The following is a 23,614-nucleotide window of genomic DNA, read 5'->3' on the forward strand; positions in this document are numbered from 1 at the left end:
TGCAAGCAGGTCATGTTTGCGAACCACGGCCTCCCAGATAAGGTGGTATCGGACAATGGCCCTGCAATCCTGAGTGAAGCCTAGAAGATTTTCTCGAAGAAGAACGGCATGAAGCGGATGCTGGTACCGCCCTATCATCATCTGAACTGCCCTATCGAGAGGGCGGCTCGGACGATGAAATTAAAACTACAGAAAGTTGAAACGGTGAACCTGCACACACAAATTGCAAAAATACCGCTAGCATATTGGTCGACGCCCCACGAAGCAACCGGGTGCTGCCCGTCCGAGCTGCTGATGGGACGGAGGCTCAGGACTGCGTTGGATCTGCTTCGGCCGGACCTACGAACAGTCCTCCAGAAAAAACTCACTCAGAAGTGGGGTCACAATCAAACAGCTAAGCCAAGGGAGCAAGCGCAAGCAAAGAAGGGGTGTTTGCCAAAAACTTCCGTCCAGGTCCGAGTTAGATGCCCGCCACAGTCACCAGGCAACAACAATTTCCAGATGGAGCTGCAGTTGGACGATGGGCGACAATGGGCCTGCCACCTGGATTATGTAAGGCAACCACAGCCGATACCAGGCCTGCCCAGCCTCCATGGCTCTGGCAGCTCCCCTGAATACCTGGCGCTACAAGTAGTGCTGTCGTCAACGACGGGGGACACAGTTGATGGTGTCTATCCCAACGTGGTACCAAGTTCGGCTGACCGAGCGCTTTCTTCCAACGAGGAGGCCAGGGATGTAGGTTCACTGCGCACTGAGTGCCCCTCATCTCCTCCCACACCTCGGCTTCGCCGCAGCACCAGGGAATGCAGTCCTGTGTTTTGGTATGCTCCCTGAATTCTAGTTTTTTCGGTGTTCTCCTTGAAGTTTAACTTTTGCTGAACTTTTGCGTGAAGGGGGAGGAAGTGTGGTAACTGGCTCCACCTGGTGGCACTAAACAGATGAACTTCCATGCACACCCAAGAGAGAGAGGCCGCAGTGACTGCGGCAGAGCACGTGACCTGCGTGGTCAGTGTGCCTACGCCACAGACATGTATGTAGTATCCTCACTGCCACTTGCTATGTTTGCGGGACCAGTCACCACAGCATGCTTCATCTTTGTTACTTGGATTTATTCAAAACGCTACATTCACACATGTGCAAACTTCATAGTTCCGTTCCGTCAGAATGTTCTTGAAGTATGAGTCGCGCACGTTGATTTTCTTTTTGGCATTGATTACCTATCTGTTTATGTAAACAAAACCTGCATGTTTATACTTTTTATAGCTTATTAATGTCTAATCCCCATTGTTAGTATGTCACATACAACTTATTCTTACTCTTATTGTACCTGTCTATTCATGCATGCCCACCTGGTTAGGTCTCAAGCAGAGGCTGGCAGCATTCCAAACTGCTGCTAGATAAGCATTGAGGGTTTGAACAAAACAAACTTGCATTTTGTCTTCATGGCCCCTTCAGTGGTGCTGTAACTAGTGGAGCCCTGATGGTACAGCTTTCTTGGGACTGCGTGAAGACGTTATACAACTGGGCCGTCGGATGATCAGGGTGCGAGTAAATACTGCCTCAGTACATGTCTGGAACGACATATTTGCTAACACTACCACATTTACTGCTGAAATTGCATCTTCACTTAAACTTTTAGTGCCTACCTTATATTGTGGCTCGCGTAATTTTAAAGTATCTAACATAAATCCCAAATTAAAGAATACAAAATTAAACTGCTCTCTCTGCATGCTCCGAGACCGTTCTAAGCTAGCCTGCCAGCCACAAGGCACCATGCATGCGATATAAGCTGAAGAAGGCTGAACAAAAAAACAAAAAGGCAAACAGTGGGATGAAAGATGGAGATGAGGCAGAGAGAAATGCTGGGGGTAAAGTGGCACGGCGAATAGAGCAGTGAGGAGATTGAGTGTCATCGGAGAAACAAACGCGGCGACAGAGAGCAACGAAAGCAGCTTGAAAGGTGGGAAGGATGCCGGTCTTTCAAATGCCTGGGGCAAGTCCAGGTGCATGAGCTGTCATTTAAAGGGACACTAAAGGCTGAACGAAATTTTGTTTAAACTGAAAGCTCATACGTTTCATAGCTTATTTGTCTTTTGTTCAACAAGCAACGATGCATTATTTGCTGAGAAATAAGCAAATAAAGCTGGCGTTTCTCTTTCCCATTTCCCTTTAATTTTTTTAGTGACATAGCATTGTGTCACAAAGTAGGAGCGAAGCACTGGTGCAGTCTAGGCCCTCACGCTGGCAGCAGTACATTTCCAAGCCATGGCTGACGCTGACACTGTCTCTCTGGCCGAGGAGGCTGGCCTGGATCCACTTTTATGATGCCCATGGCAACAACACCACATCAACCGCTGCCCAAGGCCACACACCTGGGAGGTGATATGTGGAATGGGTACGCCACGCAAGCTTTCTCCGACGCCATTCTAGCGAGCTCCCGCTGGCGCCTCCCTGGCATGGTCAACAGTGCACCAGTGAAAGGCGATCAGCTGCGACTGGGGTCTCTGTTTCAGGCTGTCAAACTTATCATGCTGACAGTGAAGATGTCTTTTTGTATGCTCCTTGAATAAACCGCCGGTCACATATTACGGCCTGCAAACGCTACAATTGAGTAGTCCTGCCCAGCTCCCTCGTGCTCAAGGGTAGAGCTATGCGACACTTACAGAATTGTTTATCAACAGCGGTTTGCGGCGAACAGAAGAGTGCATGGTAATTACCTTTTACCTTTCATAGCCGATAAGGTTTGAACCAGGCGCAGGCACGCTTTATGATAACAACATCTGCGTGTGGGGAACGGAAAATTAGAAGCCTACGCGGGTCGCTTAAACATCTTGTTCTTTTTGCCGCTTCCTGCTGGGATTGCTTGCAGAAGTTCGGGCGTTCACCGTCGTAGATTATTGACTTCATTAATTGCACACAAATGTAAAGCACGTCTTTTCCAAAATGAAAGTAAAAACATGATGGCTGACTCTGAAGCATGAGGGAAGCAGCCTGTCTAGCAATATATAAAAGCTGTAGTCTGTCTTTTTTAAATAAGATGAGCTCGCGTGAAGTTCTGATTTACATTTATTTCACGGGCTCAACCACCGAAGAACTGTTTATGCAAAAAAAAAAAAAAAAAAACACATATAGATGCTTCTCCAATGAGCTCTCATCATTAACAACTTTTGTGACATCTCAATTATTGTAGTACCCAAAAGCGTATGAAGTGTCAACACCAGTTTTCACATTTCTGGCGTTTCCTGCCTTTTTAAACAACTGCTAGTTGCGAGAATGGTGTATTTAGATTCTCGGCATTGTAATGCAGCGATATCTCGGTGAAGCGATACGAATTTGGCTGATATGAATTTCATTGTGAAACGAATTTTCGAAATTCCCCAACCAAATTGAATTGTATACAGTTGAACCCCTTCATAAGAGACACGTATTAGGGAGCAGTTTGTCTCTTATATGACAGGTCTCTTATAAGCACGGTACCATGTTTTCACTAACTGATCAACCCATTCTATGAGGGCACCCCAAGACTAAAATAAGCACATAAGAGCAGTACAGCATGTTGCAAAAGGTTTATTCAAATTTATGTTTTGCACCCCGAATTTATGAAATGGTTCTGAATCTTTGTTTGCTTCATGACTGTATTGACACTGTTTTTTACAGCCGATTCTACAAGCTTTTTCTTCTTTCACTGTTTGAGGAAGATGAATCGTAGATGTCAAGTTCACAAGCCTGATGAATAGCCAGAGCTCACAGCTTCTCCTGCTGTGTGCTCTGGTTATTTATCACATTTGCAGGACTCAACATCTGCGATGCTTCTTGACCAGGAGCTACACAATTGGGAGAGCCCACTACATCCACCCGGCATATTTGGCTTGCGCAGAAGCCCGTATGCCCAGTTGCGCTGGTACGCATGGCGGTAAGCTTCAACCTTTTCTGTACGTTGCATTTCCATTGGCAACATTTCTCATCATCGTTTCATAGCCGACTGAACCACTGTGTGTTTGCTGAAGTTTTTTTAACAAACGGCGACTGCAGCCGTCTGTCATGCCCTCTGATTCCAAAATGGATGCAACTGCAGTTAGTGACTGGTGGCACCGCTTCAAAAGTTTAAATGTCTGTTACAAGTGAGCTTGTTGACAAAAAGTTAAGGATAACTTGTCCTTTAAAACCAACTACAGTTAAGCCTCGTTATAATGAAATTGAAGGGGCGCCGCGATTTGCTCGTTATAGCCAATATTTCGTTATAGCCGTAGCCGACATTTACTGCAAATATTATGCATTGTAGTTACCTAAAACAAAAAGCGGGCGAAATAGCATCTTGCTGCACGGCGATAGTCAGTAAAATGAACACATTCCGGAGCTAAAAAGGAAAAGTCACGAACCTACTTTATTGCAGTTCAAAACTCGTATTTCAAACAGACTTGGCTACGAAGAAGTCCGTAATTGGACATTGATGCACCTTATTGATGCGAGCGATGGCTCCCTCAGCTGCGGCCGCTACGTTCACGCCATCTTTGCCGCCCTCGTGCGCGCCGAAGTAGCGACGCAGCACGTCCACCGCATCTAGTGCCTCCGACGCCGTCCTTAGCGCTTCTTTTCAAGCCTTGTGCAACAGCGCTGACGATCGACTCTCGGTTGCTCACGATGGTGAACACCGTACTCGTCAACACGTCAGTCTTTTGCCACCTTACCACGGGTGCACCTTACCTTCCTTCGCGCCCGATGCGACGGCTTTTATCATAGCTGTCTTCTGTGAGTCTTTCGCTTTCGCTTCCCGCCCGTCGCACTCGCGTTGTTGGAATCACGCCGGCAGTACGATAAAAGATAAGGCTGATGATGCCGAAACCCACGCACACACAACTACACAGCGACGTCGGCGATACGAACAGGGGAGGAGGAGGGGGGGGAGAGAGGGAGGCGACGCAATCGCGCGCCGTGTGCATTGGGGTTCTTCTCGGGCTCACCGCGGATAGTCCGCGGATTCCCCGAAGCCTTGGGAAAATCGAACGTCGGAGTGCTTCTCAGGGAGCCCGCGGCGAGTCCGACACCGTAAATCGAAGGACCGCATTGTCTGCATGCCGTGCGCAGCGAGAGGAGGGTGGGGACACAGCGGGCGCAGCGTCCGCATGGCGCGCCAGCCAGCTTCGCGCGCGTGGCGGGAGTTTTGAACTGTTAATACAGTTGCCGCGTCACGCACTGTCTCAAATCCGCGTTACGCACTGTTGTAAAATTAGCTCAAAATTTGATATCTCAACGAAATTTGTTCATTATATCCCGTAACGGGGAAATTTTACCTCGTTAAAACGAGGTTTTAAATACATTGGTTTCTATGGGGACTTTCAAGGGGAATTACGATTTGCTCGTTATATCCATTATTTCGTTATAGCCCATCTCGTTATAACGAGGTTTAAGGGGGGACACCCCTCTTAAAACTATTTCTTTTAATTTTTAAGTAAACTCTGTGAAACTTGTCAGTCTTGCTGCTTTTCCCCCACTGATTTCAAATATGGCATTATTTTTTTAGTTGGTCAATTAGGTCCCGAGATAATTAGAGGTAATTAACCATTTTTGGAGGAACAATAGACAAAACTGTGTTGGTCGGAAAACTGGAATCTTTACATTTTCCAACAGTATGAACCCTGGTGAGTGCAATAAGGCTATCAGTTTTTTTATGCGTCGCTTGGAACTAATTTTACAGGTCATTGAACTTCAGTGTTTAAAGTTGGCACTCAAAATGGCTCCTTGCCAGTGTTGCCACCAAGGTTTAATAAGCTGTAAAATTAGTTCCAAGCGATGTATCAAAAAACTGATTGTCTTATTGCACTCACCAGTGTTCATGGTGTTGGAAAATGTAAAGATTAAATTTTTCTTACCAACACAGTTTTGTCTGTTGTTCCTCCAAAAATGGTGAATTACCTATAATTATCTCGGGACCTAATTGACCAACAAAAAAAAATAATGCCATATTTAGAATCAGTGGAGGAAAAGCAACAAGTCTGACAAGTTTCACAGAGTTTACTCAAAAATTAAAAAAGTTTTTTTAAGAGCAGTGTCCCCCCTTAACTGTATATTCTACATCCGATGTCTGTTATAAAGAGGTTATTTTAGTAGGAAAGATAGGGCAGCCATCCATGTGGGTAAATAGTGTCTCTTATACCCGATTGTCTCTTGCATCCATGACTTTTATATCAAGGTGCAACTGTACAGTAGAATCTCGATAAACAGAAATCGCTTCAACGGAATTGCCGCTTAACTCTTTCACGACGGCGCCATAGGCAATCGGAAGTCGGCGTCCGATGATTTTAAATCTCCCGCAAAATCTGAAACCCGCGCTCCACAGACAAATATCGCCATCTGGTGTGTACATTGGCAGTTTCTCTTTCAATTTCGGTTTCCTTTGTTTATGTGTCTCGTGTGGTGCCGGCGTAGTAAAAGAAATTTGAACCGAAGAGTAAGGGGAGGAGGAGGAAAAATGGTGTCTGGTTCACGCCGCGCTCCGCACAGTCGGACTGCTGTAGCAAGCACTTCGGCAGCTCCTGCTGTCGATTTTTCTGATTCCAGCAGCAGTGAGGGGTCAAGCAATGATGCGTGATCTTCAGATTTCAGTTAGGACGACGGAGCTCCCGTTCAGGTGCCTCGCACTTCAACAAGTGCTGGCAGGTAATTTCGTTGTGACTCCGCGCTGTATTTATAAACAAAACGTGCTTCTTATCTGACGACTGCGGTTTTGATTTTGTGTTTAGGGTCTTGAGAACGTACGGCCGGGATATTTTGCCAAATGCACCGCGCCGTATCGCGCTATCACCTTCAAGATAACCTGGCGCTCGTGTCAGATTAGCGCTGCGGGGTTGAGGTGCTACGCTTGTCGAGAGCGCTAGATTTCTTTTTTCTTGTTTTTTACCACCGAACTGATAAGTATTTTGTGCGAGGACACAAAAGAGTATACCGTAATTACCCGATTCTAACGCGCACCCGATTTTCCTGAAAAAAAAAAACTAAAAAACTTCTACCTCCGATTATAACGCGCACGGAACTGTGTGAGCAAGAAAAACGAATGCGAGAGAAACGGGTGATTTATTTCCCGAAGTAATCTCACTCATCTCACTCCTCGTCGCTCTCCGCTGACCACAACATCTCGTCCTCGGTGCCGTCAAGCACGTTCGTGATGCCACACTTCTGAACGAACATTCAACCATGGTCGATGGGATCGTGGCCCACGCCTCAGACGCCCATCCCGCGAGCTTCTCCAGGGGTGCACGCTTCAGCCGACCGCTCGTTTTGAACGCGTGAGAGCCGCTGCTGCCATTGCTGTTATCAAGCGCGCAAGTAGAACGATTTGACGATTTGTGTGAACGCCGATAGAAAAGCCTAGGCGCCTATGCTTTCTGCGTCCGAAAAATCGTTGCTAAAAGCTTGGGTGCCATCTTGACATGGCGATGGCGATGGGTGGTACGAAATTTCCGCTGTTTCGGTTTCGGTTTCGTGTCCGATTCTAACGCGCATGCGATTTTTCGACCTATTTTTCCGGAAAAAAAGTGGCGCGTTAGAATCGGATAAGTACGGTACTTGGATGCACGTTTTACAGAGACTCACTCACCCTTGAGTGCCCTCGCGGCGTGGCACAGCCGTCAGTTGCGCTAGGTTGACGGGCCCTCAAAAATCCAAAACTTGTTGTACACTGTTGATTTATATATTGAATCATAGCCAAGGAACGTAGGAACAATTTGTATATCTTAAAATACCTGAAATAATTTTTAGTCTCGGTAAAAGTGCCGATTTGTGTTTTTCGTATACTTTTCTTGGGGGCTTTTTTCTGATTACTGGACGAACAAACTGTAAGTAATTGTACCTTTAACAAAACTGCTGCTTTGTGTTTGGAAGAGCAATCTATAAGCTACAATTTCATGCATAGCAAGGCTACGTGTGTCTAGTAGCTCAAGAGAAAAAAAATGTTTGGTTGAAGCACCTAAAATCGGCCGTTTTTCCGCCGTAACGAAAGAGTTAAACGGAACAGTTGCCTGGAATTTGGTTGGTTTTGTATTCAGATAATGTAAAAAAACTCCCGGTAATCGGAACTAAAATTTCCGCATCACCGTGTAAAAGGAACCAGAAATGGAACTTCTTGTGTAATCCACTGGCATGAGAACCAGCTCTTTACGGTTCCGGCTGTTTCGTTCTGGGTTTTTTTTTTTTTTTTTCTTCCTCCATGCCTTTTTAGCCTTGTTGGCCTCGTAAGCCTCGTCTCGTAAGTGGTTAGCCGTGTTAGCGCAATGAATGCAACATCGCAGTTCTTGTTCCAGTCGTTCGGTCTCAATTCTAGACGCCGAGGCTACAGGGCTCACCTCCTGTCGCCTCGTTCGTGCCATCGTTGTGCTATTCGTCCTTCATTACCACGTTGCCGTCTTCTAAATTCGGTGGCTCGTAAGCACTCGCGAAGTTGAGGCCTCTAGCCTCCGTGAAGATGCAGTTGCAAGGACTCAAACAAAAATAATCGACGCATTTTGTAGTGCACAGCGACTCATTGTTGCCAAATCAACTTTGTGAATGCTGTGCCTACACTTCTTGTAGTTTTCTTGCTTTCTGAAAACTATCTGCTACAGTCACTTTCTAGTGGTTAGAGTTCAATGAAATGCCCTTAGAAGTGTGTACGCACATAAATTTGCACCTTAGAACATCTCTCTCAGTAAACAGAACTCCTGTTAAACGGAACTAATTTTTCCGGTCCCTTGAAGTTCCGTTTATCGAGTCTACTGTATAATGCAAAAAAATTCGGATGATCTGTACACATTTATCACTCCGATGCGGATGATACGAACGTGCGAGCAGTGAGCAGCTGCCTGCGGCGTGGACGGGAGGTGGGAGTATTGGTGCTGCCGTGTGGCCTTGGTTGCGCGTGGGCACAAAAGCATTATTCCTCCCCCGCCGACAGTACTCCTCCTCATGGGGTGTTTACAATAGCAGCAGGAGAGGTGCTGCTCAGAATGAACGGAACGTTTAACCTTCTCTGCACCTTCCCTAAGCTTAAGTCTTCCTCCCTGTCTCCTCCCCTCTTTTATCTCCCACTACAATCTCTTCTCGCTGTACCTTACGTTTCCGCTGGCTGCAGGTCGGGTGCCTGTAGCTACCTTTTTGTACAACACTTATTGAAGAAACCATGGCAGCGGGGAGGGGGGGGGAGGAATCAGGTGTTCCCTCTCGTTTCTGACGGTGAGTATACTCTCGGTATGTCGCCTTTTCCATATTCCTCACTTCCCTCTCCTGTCATCACCTTGCCGTGTTGCCTGCACAGCTTGCGCGTCAAGCCGCATGTCTTGTTTTTGCACAAAAGTTTTGCGCATCGTCAATGGGCACGTGTTCTTTTGACACCCGCATTGACGATTTGTCCGGCTTCTGACTCGTTTGCTGCATGCAGCACTGGGAGGAGTCTCACATCTTGTGCCAATGGGGAGACGCGCATCTAATGGCGGCAATTTTGAAACGCTTGCAGCAGCTGGCCGGGCAACTTCTGCTCGGGATATTTAGGCACGGATGACATTCATAGTGTAGTTTTCGCCCACATCATCAGTTCCTTTCTCGCATGAGAAATTTAGTTTACCTGTTGAGCTGCATTTTAACGAAAGGTTAGAGAAGGGTTGCATGCTGGCCTAGTTGGAAAGACATTCTTGGATGAAACCAGTGCGAACATAAACAAAGACAAAGGAAGTAGAACCCAAGGCAGCAGCTGGTCTAACAACTAAAGTTTGATATCAAGAAGGGTAAATATAAGCACTCAACAACCAATAAAAACTCTGCGCATGAGCGAAACAAGTGTACAGAGGTCACGGTGATAAGGCAACTAGATATACACTGGCTAAAGTCGAGGCCCATGCATATATGCAATCTGTTTGGGGTGGAGACACACGCTACCTTGGCTGACACACTTGTCTCCCTTTCTGCTGTGTGGAATGCCTCCATAATTTCGCGGGGTGCTTGTTCACAGTGCCTAAATAAGATGACAGTGGCAGGAAGATTAGGTTTGCATTCGCGGCACTTAGTACAATGTGAAGAAAGGTGAGATGATGGAGGGCCCTTTAATGGCAATTCATGCTCTCTCAAACGCACGTTGATACAACGGCCAGTTTGTCCAACATAACTTCTGCCACAGGGTAAAGGAATGCTGTACACAACCCCCATTGTGCAGGCAACATATCGGTTCTTGTGGTTAACACCACAACCAACCCCGTTCTTATCACTTCCCCGCTTTATCTTTCTGTCAAGCCTGCCACATACAGAATGCAACTTGTTGCAAGTCGTGATAGCCACTTGCACTCCATAGCAATGGCCCACTTTTTTAGGAGGTGCATAGTATCTGGATTTGTATTTTCGGTTTATAAAAGGAGCATGCCTGCTGGATGTATGCACCACGATCTGTCAAGCCTTTGATGAGGTACTCATCAGGCCATACTAAGCTTGTTAAAAACGCCATTGCCTTATCGTTTTTTCTCTCAGCAGTTTCGAAGTTGTGCCAACACTTGATGACAAATAGCTTCTATGAATAAGTTCAAAAGTTAAGGGGAGAACGATTTCCACAGGAGTTCTTGTCATGGACACGTGAAAAACTTCTGAAAATACTAAAAACGAAATCCGGCTGTCAAGATGATGTTGCAGAGGACACACAAAAGTCCCAAAAAGTTGCCGTCGTTCCATACATTCATATGCACCGCCTAAAAAAGTGGGCCATTGCTATGGAGTGCAAGTGGCTATCACGGCTCGCAACAAGTTGCATTCTGTATCTGGCAGGCTTGACAGAAAGATAAAGCGGGGATCCGGTAGCGCGCGGGCGTTTCGGCGCGCTGGTCCTGACCTGGGGAACGCGCCACAATGGGACACGTCCGGGCGAGCTGGGAGACTGCAACCACGCTCGCACTCCGCAGCGCTTCGCTGCTCCGGTATGCCATCGGTGAGTCGAACCATCTCAATCTCTAGCATTGTTTAATGCCTCGCTCCCAGTGTTAACGTTATAGCCTACGATTAGTCTGTATGCAGTATATTTGATTTGCACTTTGCAATAAAAGCGGTCATTGATGTTTTGCCCTCGCCGTCTCCTGCCTTTGTCTGTCTCCGCAAACAATGGACCCGTCCGCAGCCGGCGCTCGCAAGGCATGTTTGCTGAGCGCAGATGGCTGCGGGGTGGGAAATAACTAGTTTGTGAAATGTAGAATCCCACATCTGGCGCCCCAACGTGAGGCCTTGTTTGCGGAGACGAGCAGGAGGCACGGCAGCATCCTTTGTTCTGGCGTCGGACGATCCGAGCACAGACCACAGACTTCAGGCCTAACTGATTGGAGCAAGTTATTAGCAGAGGCGAACTTTCCTGAGAGTGAGGCGAATTATTTATTGCTGCTGCGTTTTGAATTTGTTAAGCGCAGAGTTTGCAGCAATCGTGTATATGGCAGGACATCGCTGCCAGTTAACACGTGGTCTCCGAATTTTTGTCGGGACGTTGTTGTTTACGGAAACCAGGGTTTCCGAGTTTGCATCCACAAGAGGCCCGGGAGCCCGCGCCGTTGTGTCAGCCCGAAGTGAGTGTGTACGGAAGCTGCAATTTGGGTCCGAGTTTTCTTTTTGTTTTTTCGACTCCGGGAGCCGAGGCTCTGGGAGCCGTGCGGCCGGGCCACGTGTGCAGCAAAAGGCTAGCTGGTATTGCAGCCTGGCACGGGCGCTCCGATACCGCGGATTACGGTAGGCGCCGTTCGCTCTTAACTGCTTGTGTTGCAGCTAGCGTGTAGGACCCTAACAAAGCAGATCTCTCCTCGCGGCTGCACGTACGGGCACGTTCAGGGTTTCTTTTCGTTTGGTCTGTTTTATTTTGTTGTGTCTTTGGATGCTGGTTGTTTGCCGAAGTGAGTGACCCGAAGGCTTTCACAGCCGGTCCTCCCGGAGAAGGCACGACCTTAGGGACAATGCGAGCGGGGCACGGCGTGCTCCCTCTCTTTTGTTGATCGCCTCGCGCGAGAGAAAGGAATCTCTCCCACCTCAGGAAAGACTGTTGCTTTGACCCCTCGCTGCTTGAAAAACACCTTTCCGCAGCGTAGCTGTTTTTGTTGTCGCGCCACGCGGGCGACTGGACTGAAGGGGTGCCTCATCCCTCTTCCACTGACGGGGAGAATTGCGCCCGCTAATTGTAACGCCGCAGGAGCCCTCTTGTTCGGCTCGAGAGACCAAGCTCTGTTCAAGTAAACTATGCACCAGTGTGTTGAAACGTATTTCAGCATTTTTACGCAAGCGGTGTTCATGTGTGTGAACATAGGGCTGTCGTTGGGAGCAAATACTGTTTCTGCATTCATGTGTATGAATGAAGCGTTACTGATGCGAGCAAATACTGCTTTCGCATTTGTGTAGTTAAGCATCGCACCGGGTGGTCGATGCAATCGTGTTTGTTCTTTGTACACTATGCCGTATAGGGTTAGAACAGGTTCTAGCTCTGTTGACATTTCCAGAGCGGTTGCATTGCTGAGAAACTTAGCAGCTGAACCATCCGATTGTGTCACGTTATCGATGCAACCGAGTTCGTATTCTCCCTACCCTGCACGCTGCAGGGTTAGGACAATTTGGCGTGCTTTGTTGACGTTAACAAGCTGGTAGTTATGCCGAAGCCATGGCAATTGTGATATTCGACATCGAACCACGTGATGAATGGGATTAAAGGGCTACTGAAGCCTGTTTTTCCTGCCCTATACATTGTAGGGTTTGGACTATTTATTGGGCTTTGTTGACATTAACAGAGCGATTGCAATGCTGACAACTCGGCAGTTGTCGTTAGGATCGCGCCACAAAGGCGGCGCGATCGGAGAGCTATTTTTCTGCCGTACACTGAAGGTGCGGGGAGTTTCTTTTTGCAGCTAAGCCAGCCCGGCTTGGACCACCCGACAGAGCGTGTTTATGCTGCTGTCTACTGTTCCGGGCGAGCTGCCGAGCCTGCTGAAGCGGTGCGGTGCGGCATGCCGCCACCAGCCTGGCTGAGAGAGTCTGCAGTCTCTGGTCGCTCGGCGGCCACGGGCCATCACGGATGTGCCGCCACTTGAGCAACGCTTGCTTGGGTTGGCTGGTGCGATTCTTCCCAGAGCTACCTGCCTGCAGACATCAGCGGGCGACGACCGGGCCTGCTGGTACACTACCAGCGGCGGCATTGGACGAGTGGAAGACGGTGTAGGCAACACGATGCAGTGACTAACGATTTAATCGACGAACGAACTTCCCGTCGCCTCTAGTCCTGTAGTCAGCTCTCACCGGCGTACGCAAGGAATTTAGGAGAGAGGGATGTGGGGATCGCGACTTTCACGCGAACCCTTTTCTGGCTAGCTTCCCATAGCGGCCGGCGTGCACAACGTGCCTCGCTCACGTGACGGGAACCATACGGGAGGGCACCAGCGACCGGACGGTTTGTTGTCGCCCTGGTGAAGGCGTTGACCCTTTTCCCCTCTGCCTTACCCGAGAACCAGTTCTTCCTCGATACTAGCGCCACCAAAAGGCGAGGTCTGGTGGGTTGTCGGATGACGTGAGGAGGCTCTCTTGTCTTGGGGATCCGATAGCGCGCGGGCATTTCGGCGCGCTGGTCCTGACCTGGGGAACGCGCCACAATGGGACACGTCCGGGAGAGCTGGGAGACTGCAACCGCGCTCGCACTCCGCAGCGCTTCGCTGCTCCGGTATGCCATCGGTGAGTCGAACCATCTCAATCTCTAGCATTGTTTAATGCCTCGCTCCCAGTGTTAACGTTATAGCCTACGATTAGTCTGTATGCAGTATATTTGATTTGCACTTTGCAATAAAAGCGGTCATTGATGTTTTGCCCTCGCCGCCTCCTGCCTTTGTCTGTCTCCACAAACAATGGACCCGTCCGCAGCCGGCGCTCGCAAGGCATGTTTGCTGAGCCCGGATGGCTGCGGGGTGGGAAATAACTAGTGTGTGAAATGTAGAATCCCACAAAGGAGACAGCAATTACTGATACAACGGCTAAGTGAGCGAGCAGCACTCGAGGGCGATCTGCCTGCGATGCCGTCGCTTGTTCTGCGGACAGAGCAGCCACTGCACAGGCCAAGTGAGAGCCCCTCTGCACAAAACAGGGCTGAGACCCACCTTGGGGCACCTGGCCAGCAGAGCAGCGATGGCGTTCAAGTTCATGTGGAGGCTGGTGCTCCCCGCGCCAGGTGTGTCCCCAAGCAGCTCTTCAAGGCCGGACTCCTGCGTGGGCGGCAGTGGGCGCAGCTTATCGTCCACCTGAAGCCGCACATTGTGCAGCAGCCACAGGGTCTTCACAGTCGGGAACCAGCCCACCAGGTCCCAGACAAGGTCCTTGTTGTGGACGACAATGAGCGTCTCAGAGCCTTCCAGCACTTGCCTGCGAGACGGTGCTCAATATGGCTCGGGTGTGGAGACAGGACTTCCAGGGCTTCCAAATACGTCTGGCCACTTTACCAACCACACTGCAATCTATGCGCCCATTTTAACCATTCCATTTGTACGTGCTCACTATTAGGTCTAGTGGCATCCCACTCGTATTGTACTCTGCAGTAACCTTTCCCCACCACCACCTGTGCTACTGATGGAGTTACCTGAACTGTGACATCATTTCCCGGGCCTACCCCTGCAGGTGCAAAAAGGTTCCCGAGGAAGTCGGATGACCCAGCATGGTGCTTTATATGCATGCATGTGCAAAACAAAAACGCTGCGGCAGAGGGGCCGGCTTTCACCAGCCCCCGAAACATGATTAAAAGATGCTTTTTCTTCTTTTTCAGCCATTTTGTCCACACCTTCCCACTGGCATCCAGGAATGGTTTTCAAACATATACATAGTTCAATAAAATTAAGAATACGGGGCCTTGAATGAACATAGGAAAGGAAAGCAACACGCAAAACCTCCACCTGAAGACAAGAGGAAGAGGTTTTGTGTGCATGCATGAAACCCGGAATTGCAAATACAAGAAAAATGGAGAAACTACGTGCCCCCTAGCAGGATAGGAACCTGGGACAGGCTGTATGGATGTAGGCTGTGCTTAAAAAAGAAAATATCACCCTTGAGGCCCAAACTTAGGTTTACTACATTCCAGTGGAGTACTCCAACGCCATGCTTCAGAACAAAAATGACAGCCTCCTAATGCCAAAAAAATGTTCGCCTCAATATCGCAAATATCATTTGGTGACCCTCCCGGTATCTGTGCATTAAGTCGCCACTGAGCCTTGACAGGACATGGTTTGTCTCTGTCAATGTATCCTTTGCCCATCTCCTCACCTGAACAGTCCACAGCTTTTTCCCACTAACGTCCAAATCGTGACACCAGGACGACAAAGAGAGTCTTCTCTCGCAAAACGCATGAGCACTCTCGCTAGCACCCAAGAGTGCGATCACCATCACCATCAATCCACAGCTAGATTGAGAGCTCTCCGAATCCATCCTTTTACCACCGAATTTCCTCACCTCCACTGATCCGCCTCTCCACTTCTAACCACAAACCTTCAGTCCCAACCCTGGTGGCGTGTCAGTTGTCGACTGTCTCCGCATTAGTGCATGCCCAGCCCAACTGCGACCCTCTCTCTTCATCTGAGCTGGGACATCTTCGTCTTTTCCTCTCCCCAACGTGAGACGCTTCTTTCCTATGAATAAACCTTTCTCTCATCAATCTTTCCATGGCTTGCCTCACCAAGCTAAGCATCAGATACACACACAATCATTACCAGCAGCAGCAGCAGCAGCAGCAGCAACAGCAGCCTGTCTTCACCCACTGCTGGGCAGAGGCCTCTCCCATAGATCTCCAATTATCCCGGTCCTGTGCTAACTGCAACCATTTTATCCTCGCAAACTTCTTGATCTTATCTGCCCACCTAACTTTCTGCCACCCCCTGCCACGCTTGCCTTCTCTAGGGATCCACTCTGTTGCCCTCAATGACCAACGGTAATTTTGCCTTCGCATTACAGGCCCTGCCCATACACACACAATATATGCAACAAAAAAAGTTGTGGCCTGTGACCAACCCTGGAGCTCAACATTAAACCACCAAGTGTTGCGGCTTTATAGATCCCACCTGAATTGCACAATTTTTATCAAAGATGCTGTCTTCTCTGGCATTTCTAATTGGTATTTTAATGCAAAAAAGATACCCCCACCTAGTTCATAGAATTCTTTATGGTTGGCTTCCTTACTACCTATGCATGCATTTAAGCACCTACGTGCTGTACAGCCAGCCACAAATGAAATTCAAGAAACCAAGAACTTGAACAAAAATTTTGAAATTCGCACACAGAACGAAAATCGCAGCTTTGTTCAGATACATTTACAAACTGCAACGACTGTGCTTCATTGCATATGAGATATGCAGTTACTTGACATGTAAGGCAACAAACATATATTTGTGCTTTGGTGTTGTTGTAATTTTCACATCTTTGAACTAGATATGCCATTCCTTTGGACACTACGGCTTTCAAGTTTTCAGCTAAATGCATTTGTTGAAGTGAATGCTGCATCTCAAGTAGTTTATCGCGCGAATTGCCCCAAAAAACAGGGTGTTGTTATTAACATCCCTGCAAATGAATATTAATGTATGTTTAATGAATATTCAGTTTTTCTTCACAACTTTTCTTGAATTCTTTGTTCCTTTTGCATATTGATAAAAAAACTGTATATATGCGCACGGCGTGTTAAATTTTACGAGCAAAAAATAATTTTATAAGAAGTAGAGTACTCTTTATAGAAAGAGGCCAGTTGTATACATACGAGCGATGATGTTGATGGCCAGCTAACATCAGTATATCTGCTTAAGTTGATACAGATAACTTTTTTTTGAAGGCCTCAGACCTGTCAATGTCACAATCAAAGACCCCACTTCAAAACAGCTGACTCAGTTGTATGCAGCATGATACCTACAGTGTGACAGTTTTTCATCAAGAATGCACTGACGATTACTACACTCCCTAATGCAAAATTTGTGCACAGCACGAGCTGCAGTCTTCTCAGCATGGTGCATATCTGCTGCGTCTCAGGAAGTGATTACATAGTCAGCGAACGCACGGTAACGCGCGCTACTCTGCTGCTATCTCGCAGCGCGTCGCCGCAAGCGTGTTGTTGCAAATCATGTCTGAACCTCCCGCGCAAATGTCACATGGTTTGGATTAGTGGTGAACGGAACAGCGTCTGGGGAATGTGTCCGGCGGAGGGCACTCCTTGGCGGCGACACATGAAACGTGTGAGGGGAGAGGCAGTGACAGAGATAACGTCATAGCCGCACGTGCCGCCCTCCTCCTCGCCCTTCACCAGACGCTCCTCTCCAATTTCTTTCTGCCGTCGCTGCTGCATTCGCTCACTCGGTTACGCAGACATTAACAGTCACTCGGTTATGCAGACATCAACAGACGCCGCTTCTGTGAAACCCACGTAACGGCTGCCAAAGAGATGTGGCCTAAAAGGTAGCCACACAAATACAACAGACAATATTCTATGGTACACAGTTATCCATGCCCTGGACTGCGCCCAAAAATTTGTTTTTCTTCTCATTGTGCATCCCAGTTACGCCTAAAAACGTATACGGCTGCATCATCAGAAGCCTTTTTCATTATGCTTTAGTGCTAGGTGCCCAAGGTAACGTACTGTGCAGCTGTGCAAAGGTGCCTTGACGTCTCGAAGCTACCACAGCCCGCGAACACTGCGGTGGCCACATTGTTCTTGCCCAGGAGAGCACGATTTGTGACCATACTTTTCTGGTTCATGCTGAGAGAGTGGCCCTCAGGGTTTGGGCGAAGGCCAGCTGGAAGCCGCCTGGGCATCTGCCACGTGTCCTTCATGGCGAGGATGATCAAGTCTTCCTCGGACACCAGCTTGTCCGGGTCCTCAAGTGCCCTCAGTGCTTCCATGGCAGCCTCCCGTTCACTGCAGCTCCACTCACTCAATCAGGATTGGGGTCCAGGCTGCACAAAGGAGAAAACAGGGACATCTTTAAAGGAGCCATGAAGAGAAAACACAAGTTCGGTTCATTTGAAAGATTGCCTCGATAGAAACCTACTGACACCACCGTTAACGCACACTTCGCTCAAATAAGCTACATAACTAGGAAAAAACGGAATGGCCATGCGACCCACTAGCTCATTTCCCGCAACAGAATTTATGATGTCACATGAGCTCAGCTGTGCGATTGGCCGAGGACGGAAAAAGTAAACGCAAATTAGGCACGGCTTACAGGCTTTCCGAACGAACTATTTGCGCTTAAGTGTAATGCATATTCATTTTACAGCAGTAAGAATGGTGCGGTAAACAATGAAAGTTGCGAAAACGCACGTAAGCATAGAAGTACCGATGCGCACTGCTGTTGGTACTGGGCGCACTATGCTTGTTTGAGCTGCACAGCACTCCGCCGCTTTGAAGTTGTTTTACAGGGCACTGGCCGATTGGCGTAAGCGGCGTTGTCTTACGTGACCCTGTTTGTCGAAGATACCCCAGGTTTCATGAGACGATCACTTTTTACAGTAACAAAAACAAGCCAGGTGCAAATACGCTCAAAAACAAAGCAACGGCGGACAACGGTTCGTGGATGACTATAGCAGCGCCATCTGGGCTGCTATACAGCTTTCAAAACAAAAACAGCTTTCTGCAAAACAGTTAAGTGGGGCGTAGGCACGGTATGACGGTTGTAAGCTTTCCCCAATTCCTCTTTTTCCCGACCAAAGGCCGCCTACTGGTAAGAGTGAACTGGAATGAATATTTCAGTGTACCCGAGCAGCATTTGGAATTGCTTTTGCTTCGCAAAGTTGCGCTCGGAAGAAAATGCTCTGAAGACCGCATCTGACAAGCTCGCATTCGGATTGCCTACATTTTGCGGGACATTCCTAAACTGCCTCCATTCTCGCATTGAAAAAAAAAGGAAGTGGAGAGGAAAGAACATCAAGGAGTGCATGCTTTTTGGCAGCAATGGATGCTCAGCGCAAACACGTATTCAGACTACTGAGTTCTTGCCACATCATATCATGTGCACACGCTTTTTTTTTTTTTTCAATGGTGCATTCACACAAAGCATGACAGGCTCTGCCACAGAAAAGAACCAGTGTGCAGGGATCGATCAGTTTCCCGAAGTTTTTGGTTTCCTCAAGAATGGATAGAATATTGGCACGCCCATCCTAATGTACGACCGAGACTTATTTTTGTTTTGAAAGCGATGCAACAAGCTTAGAAACGCTTTGAGTTCTACTTTCATTGCAATTTGATCTGTCAGCATGCAATGCGTTCATGTTAATGGCACAGAGACATCTGTGATTAAAGTACACCAATTAAAGACTGCTCGTTAAAGGAGCCATGAAGAGAAAATGCAAGTTGGTTTTATTCGAAAGATTTCGTGTTTTATAGTGCCCCCAGCGCTTGACCGGATACAAACGGTGCTTTATTCACTGAGAAATTAAACAATTTAGGTTAAAATTTTGATTTTCCCGCTCAATCGTGCGTTTTCGTGGTCCCAAATGACATCACAGGAACCGACCGCTCTGCAGCCTAGAGTACCTTCATTCACGCATCCGCCGTACAGGGTAGAGACACGTATACGCTGGCGCCGCCATTTTCGGTTGCTCGCTCGCCGCTGAAGCAAGTCATTGTGTCAAAACCGCGCTAAAATTATCGCCGCAACGCGGTTTACTGAAGAAGTTTGAATTATGTTGTCTGTTTCACGTTGCTATGTCTCGTGGGAAACGAAAAGAATAACGCGTTGAGCCCGTTGGCCCAATTGCGGCGGCACAGGACCGTTCAAAGGTTGTCTCCACCCTGTACAGCGGTGTTGGTTTGTTCCCGCGTTTCTTTACGTTCCGTAACCTAGATGGCGCCACCATACCGTGGCAAGCATTTGGTTTGTTTTTGCCCACATTTAAACCTGGCTTGTTTTTGTTCTGGGAGAAAATATTCGTTCCCTGAAACAGTGCTCGCTCGACAAATGGGGTCACGTAAGACACCGTTGCTTGCGTCAATCGGCCAGTGTCGTCTGAGACAACTCCAAGCCCCGTAGTGCTGTGCAGCTAAACCAAGCATGCTGTGCGCAGTATGAACAGCAGAACGCATCAGTACTTCTATGTTTACATGTGCTTTCGTAACTTCCACTGTTTGTCCCATCATTCTTATTGCTTTGTAAAGAATGTGCCCTAAATTTAAGCGCAAATTGCTCGTTCGTCTAGTTTGTAAGCTCTACCTAATTTGCGTCAGCTTCTGCCAGCCTCCGCCAATCACAGAGCTTAGCTCATGTGACATCATAGGTTCTGTTGCGGGAAATGAGCTGGTGGGTCGCATGACCATTCCCGTTTTTCCTAATTATGTAGCTTATTTGAGCGAAGTTTACGTTAAAAGTGGTGTCAGTATGATTCTATAGAGACAATCTTTTGAATGAACCAAACTTGTGTTTTCTCTTCATGGCTCCTTTAAGAAAAACAAAAAATAAAGCCCCTTGAGGCGCACACCGGCTGCATACCGAAGTTTTTTTTAAGTTTTGAATTGATTTCTTGCTCAGTTTTGTGTTTTATTTTTACTTGCTATTTCTTCTCATGTTCCCAATCACCTTTGATATGGGACACCTTGGTTCCGCCCAGAGTTCTCTAAATTCGCTTCGTGATACCTTCCACCCTACGCTACAGATGCATTCAATCAATCTCCTACGCATTAGACCACTGCTTGTGTTAAGCACGTGTCCTGGAATGTGTCGGGCTTCGAACGCATTTGGAGCCTCTGGAGGTGCTACAAGCCCGCATGAAAACAAAAAAGTAATGCACGGCCACGAACAGTTCGCTGTATTTAGTGCCTCGAGCTTTAAAAATGCAGGTAAAGTTGGCTTTGCCACAAGGCGTGATGTGAGGGAATCGAAGGATGTATGAAATCCTAGCGTACAACAGCTCCCCTGTAAAAGAATAAAAATTATACTGACTTCAAGTCTGCTTTAAAACAAATTTACGTGCACCCCATGCATATGCAAAAAAAAGTTATTGTCCTAGCTGGGATTCATGAACGCCGATCTGATGGTGGATACTGTATCCACTGCACTGTGTCCCCTCCGATGATGATGGATAGGGGTATCCCCTTTGTAGCGGGGTGATAACGTGTGTCACCCTACCAAAAACAAAACAAAAAGAAAAGAATATTCCTACGTTTTACACCCTTTGTTTAATGCTAGCGCTGCTCTTAGGGCAGGCACAAAATATTATTTTGTTACAGGTGGTAGCTGCACTAGGCAATATTTCCCTTTGCTTTTCGTCCACCAGCATTCTTATCTTCTTTTCGTCGCCTCGACAGCTTTGAAGTCAACTCCCTCTGTGCTACCCTTAAATCCAAGGGCTTCCGGAAGCCGAATATTTCCCTCAAGTAGATTTGGATGGATACCCTTTCATTCTAACACTATGTGCCTCATAGTTTCTGTTTCTCTTCAACAGACCACGCATCCTCACCATTTTTGTATACTTCCCCACAAAGCTCTTAGTTCGCAAGCAACCTGCTTTAGCCTCAAAAAGAAAAGCACCGCGCCCTTGGAATAATCGTAGAAACTTCTCTTTCTGATGTCCAATTTCTCAGCCCTGTACATCTAACGACGTTTTAGTTTCCATTTTTTCTCTCTATTCGATTCTATCTGCCTTGCCTCTTCTTTGGTTGCCTTGGATTCTCCACTATTCTTTCCGTATTTCAGTTAAGGCAGAAAGTTGGGCTAGTTGGTGCTGACTTAGATGCATATTACCAGCGAAAAAACAGACAGGGACGAGGAAAGAAGCAGACGGGACACTCGCTAGTGTCCCGTCTGCGAGTGTCCCGTCCCGTCTGCTTGGGACACTCGCAGACGGGACACTAGCGAGTGTCCCGTCTGCTTCTTTCCTCGTCCCTGTCTGTTTTTCCGCTGGTAATATGCATCTTTCCGTATTTCATCGTTAGACTTATAGTCTTAGAGAGAAGCTGAAAGGAAGACGAATTGGAGCGTTGCCTGGCCAGCACGCAGCGCCGTAATCGCCGGAGTGCTCCCACGTGGTTGGGGACGCGCGCTGCCGCCGCAAAACGGTGGACCACGCAGGTTGCACAAAATATCACCAGTCGTGGTTCTAACGTTTTGTTTATTCGGCTCAGCCACAAAATAAATGCCGTTTTCCTTTTTGCGCAACCAAGCGCGCAATCACACTGCACGGTGCACAGAGTCGCACTGTTGTCGTGACAAGAATTCTGCGCGCGTGAATATTAAGATCCACACGAGCCGCTTCGTGCCGTGACACACCGAAATTCAATGCTGGCGCAGTACTGCGAAAAACATTGGCCGGTTGTACACTGGCAATGCGCATTTACACAACGCACTTTTAATGCTGCCTTTGTGTACTGAACGCAACTGATCTGAAAGAATGGCCGACGCCGAATCACGGTTTCGCCCGCTTCCACGCAGCCTAACGGCTTTCAGTACAGCAACAATTCTACGCCACTAAAGCCGGACACAATAACGTCGTTCAAAACTTACGATTCAGCGTTGTCTTGCGCGCCGTCAACGACAATCAGGAGGGCCCTAAAAAAGAACAGAGCAGCAGCCAACCAGGCCGTAGGATCGAGATTTCTCTTTGGCTATGGCTAGCGTTGACAAAAAAGAAGTGATTTCGGCTTTTCTCTATTAGCCATAGAGTTTCATAGCGGCGAAGATGATGATGATCAAAGGCCTCCTTTTTGAACCGGGGTGACGGCGTGCGCCAGTAACTCTGGGCGTGCGTTATCTAGCCTATCTTAGTAGTTTGAATTTAAATTTAGTCCCTCAACTCGGATTTCTTTTTCATTCTGCCCTGCCGCTACCCCTGGCTGGGATGTTATTTTATCGACTTTCCTGCTTGTTTTCCACCAATACTCTAACTGGTCACGAAACTTCGGCGCTCGCTTCATATAGGGACCGCGCGCGCCACTACAGGCGCCACCGCCGCACGAAGGTCATCCAGCCGCCGCGCGTGCGGCGTATTGGTGTATTGGCCAGCTCTTGGCGTGCAAACGCTCGCTGCTTTTGGTGTCTGCGCACTGATTAAGTGGGGTTTTTTTTTCGAAGTAGTTAGCGATGAATAGTCCAGTTATTGTGTTTATCACCTGCCTTCAATGGGCTTTTATTTTTCGAAGTTACCGTAGACTTCGGCCGCGAACGGAAACGGCTTCTGTGTGCTCTGGCACAAGCGCTGCGCCGTCGTGTTTACGGATTTTTAAATCTCTATTGCTTGTTTTCTTAAAGCAAAGTTGTAAATACCACACATACGGTAGCTGTGTAGTCACGGACTGCTGCGGGCCTATCGATAACACAATAAAAAAAATGAAAGAAACCAAGTACGCGTTGTTCAGACTACGCTTAATGAATCCGTTGATTGCTCTGGAATGCACAGAACGCTAAAAGAGATAGCTCAATAGTATTGTCGTTTCGATGAGTGGGTGCATACTTCAGAACATATAAAAACGCTGCAGAAACGCGAAGGATCAAAACGAAGAGATATACATGTTGCACCGTGTGTCTTTCTGCTTCCACGCTTTGCAATCCTTGCAAAACAAGGAAGCGAAAAAAGAACAATGAAACTAATTTTATCACACGCAACAAAAAATTTCAATGTTACGAAGGGAGACAAAAGAGTGTGG

General features: G+C 47.7%; 1 protein-coding gene across 1 annotated transcript in view; it reads right to left on the bottom strand.

Moving 5' to 3' along the window:
* The window catches only part of LOC144176090 (uncharacterized), a 69,781-nt gene extending 47,169 nt beyond the window's left edge, over nucleotides 1–22,612 (bottom strand). The window contains exons 1-3 of the mRNA XM_077705195.1: nucleotides 22,476–22,612; nucleotides 17,618–17,934; nucleotides 14,115–14,376 (exon numbers count right to left, since the gene is read on the bottom strand). Coding sequence (XP_077561321.1) covers nucleotides 14,115–14,376; nucleotides 17,618–17,880 — 525 coding nt within the window. The 5' untranslated portion in view covers nucleotides 17,881–17,934; nucleotides 22,476–22,612. The remainder of the gene's footprint in view (nucleotides 1–14,114; nucleotides 14,377–17,617; nucleotides 17,935–22,475) is intronic.
* Nucleotides 22,613–23,614: the final 1,002 nt, after the last annotated feature.

Source organism: Haemaphysalis longicornis, unplaced genomic scaffold (genome assembly GCF_048455015.1).
Source record: "Haemaphysalis longicornis isolate Haplotype H1 unplaced genomic scaffold, Haemaphysalis longicornis Haplotype H1 scaffold_1, whole genome shotgun sequence".
In the NCBI taxonomy this organism is placed as follows: domain Eukaryota; kingdom Metazoa; phylum Arthropoda; class Arachnida; order Ixodida; family Ixodidae; genus Haemaphysalis; species Haemaphysalis longicornis.